Source organism: Chelonoidis abingdonii, chromosome 3 (genome assembly GCF_003597395.2).
Source record: "Chelonoidis abingdonii isolate Lonesome George chromosome 3, CheloAbing_2.0, whole genome shotgun sequence".
Taxonomy (NCBI): Eukaryota; Metazoa; Chordata; order Testudines; family Testudinidae; genus Chelonoidis; species Chelonoidis abingdonii.
The window spans coordinates 192,258,996-192,271,854 of NC_133771.1; the positions used below are offsets into that span (position 1 = coordinate 192,258,996).

General features: G+C 41.6%; 1 protein-coding gene across 2 annotated transcripts in view; it reads left to right on the plus strand.

Annotated features, from left to right (window-relative positions):
- The window catches only part of EML6 (EMAP like 6), a 360,575-nt gene that overhangs the window by 194,514 nt on the left and 153,202 nt on the right, over positions 1 to 12,859 (plus strand). For both annotated transcript variants that reach the window (XM_075064408.1, XM_075064409.1), the window contains exons 12-13: positions 6,449 to 6,616; positions 8,067 to 8,173. In XM_075064408.1, coding sequence (XP_074920509.1) covers positions 6,449 to 6,616; positions 8,067 to 8,173 — 275 coding nt within the window. The remainder of the gene's footprint in view (positions 1 to 6,448; positions 6,617 to 8,066; positions 8,174 to 12,859) is intronic.

Sequence of the window (12,859 nt, forward strand, 5' to 3'; positions counted from 1 at the left end):
TACAACATGGTTTTACAAAAGGTAGATCGAGCCAAACCCACCTGATCTCCTTCTTTGAGAAGGTAACAGATTTTTTAGACAAAGGAAACTCAGTGGATCTAATTTACCTCGAGTTCAGTAAGGCATTTGACACGGCTCCACGTGGGGAATTGTTAGTTAAATTGGAAAAGATGGGGATCAGTATGAAAATTGAAAGGTGGATAAAGAACTGGTTAAAGGGGAGACTACAACGGGTTGTACTGAAAGGTGAACTGTCAGGCTAGAAGGAGGCTGGAATATGTTATCTTGCAAGACAAAGATTTTCATTTGAAACACTCCCTTCAGTGGAGAGGTGAATTACAACTTTATTAAATTTCTTTGTTTGCAGGAAAAATATGCTCTTTATGTTTCAAAGTGGCTGAAAAAGAGTCAAGACAAATTCAGAAGTCCAGTTATTGAAACTGAGATAATCATGGCAATTTAAAATTGTAAGGAATATTTCTGAGAACATTTTTGGGAAGTGGTATATGATAATGATAGATGAAACAATCTTCTCCAACAAAGAACAAGGAGTTTTGTGTGATACGTAGATTAAGACATGGATGTTTATGAAGTGTTCATTGGATTCTTTAAGTTGTCGGGAAGTTAAAGAAGTATGGGCTGGATAAATGGACTATAAGGTGGATAGAAAGCTGGCTAGATCATTGGGCTTAACGGGTAGTCCTCAATGGGTCCATGTCTAGCGGGCAGCCAGTATCAAGTGGAGTGCCCCAAGGGTCAGTCCTGGGGCTGGTTTTGTTCAATAGCTTCATTAATGATTTAGAGGATGGCATGGACTGCACCCTCAGCAAGTTTGCAGATTTGAGGGGGAGGGATAGCTCAGTGGTTTGAGCATTGGCCTGCTAAACCCAGGGTTGTGAGTTCAATCCTGAGGGGGCATTTAGGGATCTGGGGCATAAATCTATCTGGGGATTGGTCTAGATGACCTCCTGAGGTCCCTTCCAACCCTGATATGCTATGCTATGACACTAAACTGGAAGGAGTGGTAGATATGCTAGAGGGTAAGGATAGGATACAGAGTGACCTAAACAAGTTAGAGGATTGGGCCAAAAGAAATCTGATGAGGTTCAACAAGGACAAGTGCAGAGTCCTGCACTTAGGATGAAAGAATTCCCTGCATTGCTACAGACTAGGGACTGAATGGTTAGGCAGCAGTTCTGCAGAAAAGGACTTAGGGGTTACAGTGGATGAGAAGCTGGATATGAGTCAATAGTGTGCCCTTGTTGCCAACAAAGCTAACAGCATTTTGGCCTTGTATAAATACCGATATGCCAAAGGCAGATCGAGGGATGTGATCATTCCCCACTCTAGCGAGAGCATTCGGTGAGATAGGGCAGGAGCAACGGCCGGGGATCGAGAAAGCATGGACGTTTAGCGGTTCCATTGTTTAGGCCCCACCTACAAGAAGGCCACGTCGCGAAAATTGGAGAGGAGCCACTGCGAGACGTTGTTGTCGGAAGAGCAGAAAGATCCCAAAGGCCGGGGGACTAAGGAAGTCAGCACAGGTATGATCGTGGAGAGAGGCTGAAGGAACTGGGCATGCTCGGTTTAAGTCCAGAAGAGAAGCTGAGAGATTCATTGGGGAGCCAATTCGAATAAGAGCACGAGCAAAGTTTGCCACCTTTCAGCCCGCACACAGGGTTCAAAGAGGATGGACTAGACGTCAGTGTACCAGATGACAAGAACAAGGAGTAATGGGCCTCAGGTTGCAGCGAGGGACGGTTTAGGTTGATATTAGGAAAAACTTTTTTGCTGGAAGGGTGGTGAAGCCCTGAATGGGGTTACTAGGGAGGTGGTGAATCTCCTTCTGAGCAAGTCAAGGAGCAGCTTGATCAAAACGCCACTGCTGGGATTGAATTTAGCTGGGGATTGGTCCTGCTTTGAGCAGGGGTTTGGACTAGATGACCTCCTGAGGTTTCTTCCAACCCTAATATTCTATGATTCTCTGATTGTACAATGCAGTTGGTTCACCAGTGTAGGTAATCGTATCAGTAATTAAAGATATATTATTGCATCTAATCCTGAGGATCAACAACTGTCATGGAAAATACTGTGATCGCACTGCTGACAGGCTTAGTTCAGGTGTAGCAACCAGATTGCAACAGGTGAAACGAGCAGTTTTTGTTCAAATGCCCGTCCCTATGTGTGTTCCACTATGGGAGTACACATGTACTTCATGTGCCTGAGATTGGAAGATTTGTGCTAGTAGTGTTCATTGGTCTCTGTTTGCGCTATTCCTGTCCTCTTACACCAAATCAAAGGTATAAGGGGCAGTGTGGACTGATTGTTTGTCCAATTCCTCTCTGCCACCACATAGTTGAGACAGAACCTACAATGTCCATAGATTAGATCCTTCTACTTGATTCTGTAAATATTATATATATGAAGTTATGTTAGATAGTTATTCATTTACTCAATATAGTTAGTTAGGACTTGGGAGTTTGCCTCCCTGCTCCTGATTTCGGGTTGGAATATGCCTTGGATTTTGTGCTTCAAAAATTGCATCTTCTGCCCTCAAGCTGCCTTGGTCAGTGACGATGGTCAGAGGTGCCTGTACTGCCTCACAGAAGTGCACATCTCTGCCATGTGCAGTATGTGCTGCACCTTCTCCAGCCAAACTTACCAGGTACAGGAATTCAAACTGAAGAGACATCTGATACAGTGTGTAATGAGGGCTCAGTCATATCCAGGCTAGGAGACCACCTCTCCCTTATTCTCCTCAGAAGCTTCAAAAAACATGCCTCCTCGCACCATTACTTGTGACATAGGGATGAGTAAGAATAGAACCAAGGACCTTTTTCTCAGGGAAGGCATTCTCAAAAGTCTAGAAAGACTTGTCCACCGCTAAAAGGAGTGTTTCTTCCCCAACACTTTCTGTATTGCATAACTCTTTGCATCCTGTCCCAGGAAGTTCAGAAACTCTGAAGAGTCACTGCACCAATTTGCAGACTCCAAAAACTAAGGGTGCTTCAGTTCCAGTGCTGTTTGCAACAGCTAGTTTGTCATCAGTAATGACATTGTGAGCCTAGACTGCCGGTACCAGCAAAGCACAGAGAGTCCCTTGAACTGATGGGACCTTCATGCTCACATAATGAAGTTTTGGCTTCCATTCTGTCAATATGGGGAGAAACTAACTGAGGAGAGGTATATGACAACAGAGTATCCTCCCAGATCTGCAGTCTCTCATCTTATTGGATCTGGTCCTGTCTAGGGAGGTTCTGACACCATCAATCCAGGAGCACTATAAAGGGAGAAGCTGGTCTCCAGTCTGTCTACCAATAGGGGCATTGCAGCACCTAGCATACTGCTGGCACCATCATTAGAACTGAACCCTACATTCTCCTCTTCAAGACAGTTTAACTTTGAGGAGGGACTGACATCATCTCCACAACAGAAGGTGAGCCCAGATAGAGGATTGATAATCTCCTGGGCTCCCCCACGACCTGTGCTATGGGTACTGCCACAACCTGTGTTGGATTCTTCTCACTGGCCTTATTGGGGATGTGAGACCCATACATGCAGTATTCAGAAGTGGTACAGTCCTATCAAGAATCACACCATCCTTTCTCTTCAAAGAGACCAACCTGGCCTGCTCCAGGAGCCTGTGGAGGTAGAAGAGCCAGATTCAGCAGTTCTGCTGGTTCTGCCAAGAATATCATCTTCATCTCCTAACAAGGTAGTTGCCCTCATCTCACCGTCTCTGCTGGATGATCACAAGCAGATCCTGGAGCTGTTAAGGAGGGTTGCTGGTATACTCCAGATTCCTCTGAAGGAAGTCCAAGAGACATCCCACAAACTCCTGGACATTTTACAGAATGCAGTGTGTCATAAGCTGGTGCTTTCCACCATATCCTATAGCGGCCAAAGTAGTGACATATTCCAGCAACATGCGCAGCTATTCCTCAGAGGACAAAAAAGAGGTACTTTGTTCCAAGTGAGGGAGTTGAATTTTTATTCACACATCTTGCCCTGAATTTCCTGGTTGTTCAAGCTGCTCCAGAAAGGAGTAGGCAACAAGACACTCCTTCAGATAAGGAGGCTAAATGCTGGGACCTCCTAAGGAAAAAAGTGTTTACATCTTCCAGTCTGCAATCTCGAATAGTCAATTATCAGGCACTACTTGCGAAGTATGATTTCATCAACTACTGCAAGTTTTCGGAATTCAGAGACAAGTTTTCGGAATTCAGAGATAAGTTTCAGGAAGACAAAGTGCAATTCTAAGCCCTCCAATCTGATGCCTGTTAATTTCATTTTGTGACCCCTAGTTCTTGAAGATAAACATCAGTGATGTAGCGTTCACAGTTAATGTATCTGATGTGGTTTTCATAAATAAACTACAAAGAACACAATCAGCCCTATCCCAGAGAGAAAAATCAACTTCTCCTGTCCTGGCAAAGCAAAATTTCCTATCTCTGTGTGTACTGATCATTAAGGGAAAGATGAGTAAGACTTGCATGGCAGAATTGTGGAATTAGCACCAGAAAAATTCTCACTCATCAAGTTAGCAGGCTAGTGATTGAGCTCTTTGTATTGGAAACAACATTAAAGTGACCTGTAGCCTCTTGAGGAAAGGTCAAGATGTGATGTGAGGAATGACTTCTCACAAAGTTGGGCAATGCTTCTTCCATATGCCTCCCTGCCTTTTCCACTGCTTTCCAGGACTATACAAAAGATCCATGCCTTTCTGACTGAAGAGGTCTGGACTCTCAGGCGTGATTAACTCAGCATTGGAGCTTTGGATGCCTCTGTCTCACAGAGGAGGTCTGCTATTGCAAAAGTCAATCTTCCATGGTGTAAAAACCAATCCTTATCTTGGTCTAGACAGGTTCAAAATGGAAGTGAAGTAATTTTCAAAAGAAGTCAATGAATAGAACTTATTCTACTGACTGGTGCAAAGTCCATAGTTTAACTAATATCTTAAGTATAGCCTTGACATCCTCCAGGAGGTGTTAAATGTGGCCTTAATAGGCAAAGTTAAACCTTTGTAGTGTAATGTCCTCAGCATGTTCAAGATAAGGAAGTTTTGTACAAATCCCAACTTTAAATGCTTCCTTAGGGCACCAACCTTTGTTCTAGCCCCACAAGCTCATAAATAAATAGGTCAGAATCTAAATTCCCTCTAAGCTGCACAGCCAGGTGGCCACCCAGTAGGTTATCAGGTGCTGTGCACTTCAGGTGTCCCTCCCCACACTGCTGTGCTGCTCCTGCCCTCTGCCTTGGAGCCCCTGGCCAGGTGCTACCGGTAGCCTCCTGCTTGCTGTGCAGAGCGGGGAAGGGAGGGGGTGCTGATGTCAGGGTGTCCCCCTGCCCCTGTACCCCATCTCCACAGAGCAGGGGCAGGACATAACAGGGCTCAGGACAGGGCTCAGGATGGAGTGAGCTTGCTGGCAGCTGTTGCTATGTCAGAACAAGCAGGCTTCAGACTGCTGAGTGCCAGTCTACTTTAAAGGGTAGCGTGTGTCTCTCTCTGTCACACATTTGCACTGATGGCATGCAAAATCCGACTTCAGAAGATTATTTTATCTTGGGAAATACTGAACATACTGAGCTATTGTTCTCATGATTCTTAGGTAGCTCATCAGTAGTTATTTATTAGATTGGTGGTGTTAGGAATCCTCTTCATTCCAGTTTTAAGAATAGTTTCTACTCCATTTTCTGGTCAGGCTTTCAGAATTATACAGAGGGGACTGGAGAATGTCTTATAATTGCAAAACTACTTTGTTTTGGTAAAGGACTTCTATTGTTGTTATACTCTCTGAAATTTCATCCAGATTAGGAAACGATCAGCTGAGGTCACCTGACCTTGATCAGCTATATTGAGCTAAAAGTTGTTGACCTTGTGTGTACAGTAGAGTAAAGGTTGGGGTTAGGTAAATTTTGTTACCTAACCCCAACTTCCTTTCTTAATCTAGACAGACCCTTAGAAGATATGTAAATGGTATCCCTCAGGACCAGCTCCAGCACTGCCATGTTGCTGCCTACTCGCTCATATTTCTCTTTTGCAGTCTAATCATTTCACCATTTCAACTCTGTCATACAGTTGTCTTGAGGAACCAAGAATTTCAATAGTACTGCTGAACCTCGTGCTTTTTAATAATTGTACCACACTATGCTGTTGCTTAGCTGACCATTTGGCTTTTTATTGTATTTTATTTCAGCATGAAATTTTAAAAAATAATCTTCTATCTTTTGGGCCATATAATGAAACAGTTAGGATGGTAGAAGCTTGATTTGAAATGTTGGAAATTTGCAAGAGCATACAAGCCACAAGGCAGATTTTTAATTTATGGTCCCATTAAAAAAAACAATTTATATGTACTGTCCTGTCACTGTTTTTAAAAATTAACTATATAATTTCTTCATTCAGTGTCTATTTTCACTTTTAACAATTTTATTTTTAATATTTTAGGAGCTAAATTTAGAAAATATGCTGGCCACTCAGCACATGTAACTAATGTACGTTGGTCACATGATTTTCAGTGGGTGTTAAGTACAGGAGGTGCTGATCACTCTGTTTTTCAATGGAGATTTATTCCAGAAAATGTAACAAATGGAATAATTGAAACAGCATCCCAAGGTAAAAATGACCATTTCTGAAAATTTGTTTATGATATTTACTTTGTTATTTTTATTTCATAAAAATCAAAGAAATATGTAGCACTGATGCAGAAGGTTGTGTTGGATGAAAAGAAAAATATTATTTTTCATATTAATCTCTGGAATGTCACACATGCACAGGGCCTTTTACTTTCTGTAGATTAATTAGTTAATAGACTAGTGTATGTCCTAGGCAAAGTCCACTTAAGTAATCCTTTAGCAGGATTCAGGGAATATATCTGGGAAGAAAGCAGAGATATTTTCCACACACATCAAATATAAGAAACTTATAAGAGGGAGAGATGTACTAGATCAGAGTCAGTTTTCAAAATTGGACACTTGAATTGTGTACACAAATCCTAATTGTGCATGAAAAGGCACTTAGCTGTGAAAATGCCATTTTATGTGTCTATGTGCAAATATGCATATGAATATGTGAGATTTGTGTGTACAATTTAAATGGTCATATTTGAAAATTGCACCTGTAATGTGCATTATGCCTGTAATATTCAACAGAAGCAAATACATTGCATAATGTCAACTGCTAAATATTGGATTTCCCTGCAGGAAATCTCTCACATTGTCTCAGGCCCTGCAGAAATTAACTGGTTTTTTTCATGTGATATAACACATTATTTCAAGAAAGTAGAGGGATCACTCAATCATGCAGGCTACAAAAGTGCCATGTCTAATCTCACTTTCAGGTGATATTGTAAATAAGAAGTGGGCAGCATTAACTTCTGTAATTGTAAATATACTTGTTTGTCTTAGCGATTGACTAAACAAGAAGTAGGACTGAGTGGACTTGTAGGCTCTGAAGCTTTACATTGTTTTGTTTTTGAGTGCAGTTATGTAGCAAAAAAAATCTACATTTTTAAGTTGCACTTTCACGACCAAGAAATTGCACTACAGTACTTGTATAAGGTGAATTGAAAAACACTGTTTCTTTTATCATTTTTACAGTGCAAATATTTGTAATAAAAATAATATACACTTTGATTTCAATTATAAAATACAATACAATATATATCATAATGTAGAAAAACATCCAAAATATTTTAATATATTTCAATTGGTATTCTATTGTTGACCCTGCAATTAAAACTGTGATTAATCGTGATTACTTTTTTAAATCGCGATTAATTTTTTTGAGTTAATCACGTGAGTTAACGGTGATTAATCGACAGCCCTAATCATTATTCAGGTTTTTACAATAGAGACCTTGGCATTGAAGTGTGAGAATTATTTGTATTTACCTTTGTGATACAAAACCAGAAATGTTCGCCAAGTCCATAGAATGTTTGCAAACACTTTAAAGCTTCTGAAGGTTTTGCATTAATTTCTGGTAGTCTAAAAATTTGTGAAAATGTGACATAATATTCTGTTCTGACTAGATAATAACTGTTACATGTGGATTAATTTTTATGCAGAGGGTGGTATTGATTCATACAGTGAAGAATCAGATTCTGATTTATCTGATGTGCCAGAGCTAGATTCAGATATTGAACAGGAAGCTCAAATCAGCTATGATCGCCAAGTGAGTAAAAATGAATTTACAGATGTAAACTCAGCTGCTTAATAATTCACTATAACTTTTCAGTAAAGCCAGTTAAAATAAAGTTGCAGCAAATTCATCAGTCTACTTCGAGAAAAAATATTTTGGCAATATTTAAGCTGCTTATGCAACCAATATACAAAATAAAAGTAGTGTGTACTTTAGCTACAGATGAGTATTTGAAAAAAGTTTAAGAAAAAGCCATATACTAGAATGGTAGATATGCCCTTCTATTACCATGCCCACCAACTTCAATGAGGTTTCACCCAACCTGTATTATAATATATCACACATAAAAACTACTTCAAAAGAACACTATTAAAGTTTCAAAATCAAGAACGCAGAAGTATGGAAATGACAGAATTAAGGATGCTATGCAACCTTAATTCTTTCTTCTTGTGTGTGTACATTATGATAGATTTTAATTACATGTTCGCATACTATTTTTTCTACAGAACCAATGTGTCATTCAGTTTACAGGATGGACTGCTCTTGGGATGAATTAGGGTGGTATAATAAAGGAGGCTGTTGTATGTAGGACCTTGCCTCATTTGCTGCAGAAATTGGAAGGTGTATGTTGAATGAGGTAGGGGATTAGCAGAAGAAAAAGGAAGTTCTGATGGTCAAGGCAGTTAAATGCTGCTGTCCTGGAGAACTAGATTTTATCCCTGACTTTGCCACAGAATTCTGTGTGATGCTGAGCAAGTCATTTAAATCAGGGTTTTTAGAAGTAGCCATTAATTGTGTGTTCTTCATTTTCTGGGAGTTTGACTTGATACCCTGGGGTCTGATTTGCAGAAGTACTGAGAACTCACAGCTGCAACTGAAGTCAATGATGAGCTCCGCTTTGAACATAAAAAATGCTAACTAATAATGGTAGTTATTCTGAAAAATGACATCCTTCCTATCCAGGGCCGCCCAGAGGATTCAGGGGACCTGGGGCAAAGCAATTTTGGGGGCCTCTTCCGTAAAAATAAAAGTTGCAATACTATAGAATACTGTATTCTCATGGGGCCCCTATGGGGCCCGGGGAAAATTGCCCCACTTGTCGTTCCCCCCCCCAGGAAAAATAAACATTTAAAAACCTTCCACATCTCAGCACAAACCCAGTTTTGAGAAAATTTCTTTTCAAGTCACCTTTACAAGGCATCACTTGTTCTCAGCATCAGTTAGTGCTAAAAGGCACTAAAGCTCATTAAAAAGGTTGGACAAATATTTTCCGTCAAAACATTTTTTGGATCGAAAACTAGGGGTTTTTAAAAAGCGGAAAAAATCATGGACAATGTCTGCTTTCCTTCAAAATTTGTTGTGTTTTTTTTTAATTGAAAAGCTGAAATAAGTCTGCCAAAACCTGAACATGATTTGGAGTTTCGACAGCTGTGCGGCCATTATTTGCTGCTTGCTTTTTTGTTTGTTGGGTTTATTTTTTGTTTTAAGAAACAATTAAAAATTCTGCTTCACATCAGACTTTTTTGATTTTAAGGGTTAGATTGGCTTTCCTCTTGTCTTCTCGTCAAGACCACACAACGACGACAAGTTTCCTCCCTCCCAGTTTGAGTATCTTGTCTCTTATTGGTTTGTTGTCAGGGTGTCCGTAGGTTATGTGTCTTCTTAACCATTTACAGGGCAAAGCGTTAACCTTACTGTATGTTTATACCACTCTAAAGCTTATAGGTGCTCAGCTTCCTCATCTGCGGTGGCCGCTCGTAAGCCAAGTTCTTCCAGCCCTTCTTGGAGGGTTGTGTTCGTTGTCAGAAGTGTCTGCTTGGTTGAATGTCAAACGGAAGGCCTGCGTCAGCTTTACTGTAGATTTTATGCCCCATCCTGTTCTTAGTCAGTTGGTCTCTGGAAAACTGTTTGAACTGGTTTTGCAGCGTCCCTAGCATGTACCTCTCTGGATCTTTACCGAGTGATTCATCCTTCAGCTATCTGCTTTGTTCTGGGAGGGGAGTGTGGTTCTTCCCCTCACTCTCTCACTGCAGTTGCATACAGTCCCTGGCCAGCGTTGAGACTAACCTTTATAGCTGAGTGCATATGTTCCCTGGACTTACGCGGTTGCCTATTCTCACCTATCTTATTTAGTCTCTTTTGCCACTGATCATGTGTTGACATATTCACTTTGTATTCACTGTAATCCCCAGATCTTCCGCAGTACTTTACTGCCTAGTTTTTTCCCATTTTGTAGTTATGCATTTGATTTTTCATTCCTAAGTGTGTACTTTTGCACTTTTATCTTTGATTTCTCTGCTGATGCAGGCCAATCCTCCAATTTATCAAGGCTTTCAATTCTATCCTGTTTCAGTGCTTTCACCCTCCAGCCTGTGTCATCTGCAAATGGATAGTGACTTTCGACTCTTTTCAATATATTATGAATATGAATATTTTATGACCTGTTGGGCACTGCGGACAATTTCCCCGTTTGAGTGATATCATTTAAGCTTTGATTACTGTCTTAACCGTTTTTCACCACTATTTCCCTACCTGCACCTGACTGAGCATAGGGGTGGCCAGCACATAGCTGCTAAATATGTGATAATATCTGAGCGTTAACTGAGAGCAGGATAATAACTATTTTCTTCTTTTGTCAGGAGTGACCTCAGTTTAGGTCAGACGAGGAATTGCTCATGCCTCAGTAAATAGTAACAGTTTCGCCAGATATCTGGCACTGGGGCAGAGGCTGGTGCAGGAAGCTAGAGTTAGTAAGCAAGCATATTTAGCAGGTGGCTCCCCTATTGTAACTCGAACTCAGGCAGTGGGCTAGTTCAGGTTAGGCATACAAGCCTTACAGACGCCTGTGCGGTCTTGACTAAGCTTTGTTGATTTTTTGTTCAATCACAACAACATTTAAGTAAATGTCTAAAACATGTTGTTTCATTCACTTTTGTTTCCATTAAATTAACGTCTTTAAAATGGTTTTCATTGAGCTTCTTCCTCTCCTTTGGGCTTTCTTTCTCCTTCCTCCTTTTCCTCTCGGAGCGGGGGAGAAAAGGTAAGAGAGATAAGAGGCGGTGGGTAGAGGGTAACACAATGCAACCTTGGAGGTTTTTTTGGTTCTTGTTTCCCAGAAGCAGAAATCTCAAACAAACAAATAAACTGCTAACCTTTCAATGAAAATGAGAATTTTAGAATCCCTGACCCATCCTGCTCCCTTGTCCCCCTGGTCCACCCCTCCGGGGCCCCCAATCCAACTCACCTTCCTTGTCCCTGAGCTCCCGAACTCTGCCATCACCCCCTCCTGTCCCTGCACTTCCGCGGGGCGGTCGCGTGGCCCTATCACCCCCTCCCGCCGGCCGCTTACCCCCACCTCCCAGTGCCTCAGTGCGCGGGTCAAGAAGCAGTCCTGAACAGCGCTGCAGCCCCGTGGCTTGAGGGGGGGGCCTGAGCTCCTCCCCGCTCAGAGCAGCATGGTAAGGGGAGGAGCCGCTCGCAGCCCTGCCCTCCTACCCTGCGGCTCTGAGCGAGGAGGAACTCAGCCCTCCCTGGAGCGACGCAGCTGCAGCACTGTCCAGGACGCGCTGAGGTGCCGGGGGGATGGCGGGGGCGAGCCTTGGCCATTCTCATGGAGGCCCCTGCGGAGCCCTGGGCCTGGGGCAAATTTCCCCACTTGCTCCCCCCCAGGCAGTCCTGTTCCTGTCTCATGTTGGTCATCCAAATTAGTGGATACTTTGAACTTACTCTCTGTGCCTCAGCTCCTACAGTAAAATGGGATATTGCCACCTCCTCATCTCACAGAGGTGTTGTGAACATAAATTAATGAATGTTTATGAAGCACTCAGATACTATTGAGACAAGCATCATAGAAAGGCACATGAGGAAATTAATAATTCTGTGTTCAGAGCTCAGTAAATGAGGCTTAGTCACACACTGAACAAAACAAAATATTGGATAGCTGCTTATTAAGTGAGTAATGTCCATCCTGTGCCCTAACTGACTTCAGTAACTCAGACATAGGTTAGGGGTTTGTTATTGAAGTGGATAGCTGAGATTCTGTGGACTGCATTGTGCACGAGGTCAGACTAGATGATCATAATGGTCCCTTCTGACCTTAAAGTCTATGAGATTATAAACAGGGAAATCTCAAGTAGGAGTAAAGAGGTTATTTTACCTCAGTATTTGGACTGGTTTGACCGCTGCAGGTATACTGAGTCCAGTTCTGGTGCCCACAATTCAAGAAGGATGTTGATAAATTGGAGAGGGTTCAGAGAAGAGCCACAAATAAAGGATTAGAAAACATGCCTTGTAAGAGATAGATGCAAAGAACTCAGTCTATTTAATTTAACAAAGAGACGGTAAGAGGTGATTTGATCATCAGGGAACAAATATTTAATAATGGGCTGTTTAGTCTAGCAGAGAAAGGTCTGACACAATCCAATGGCTGGAAGTTAAAGCTAGACAAATTTAAACTGGAAATAAGATGTAAATTTTTGACAGTGAGAGTAAATAACGATTGGAACAATTTATCAATAGTCATAGTGGTGTCTCCATCACTGACAATTTTTTAATCAGGATTGGACATTTTTCTAACAAATATATTATAGGAATAATTTTGGGAAAGTTTAACGGTCTGTGTAATATAGGAGGTCAGACTAGATGAGCACAGTGATCCCTTCCAGCCTTGAAAGCTCTGAATCTATGAACATCAATTCTGGCAATTCCTAACTTTTGAGA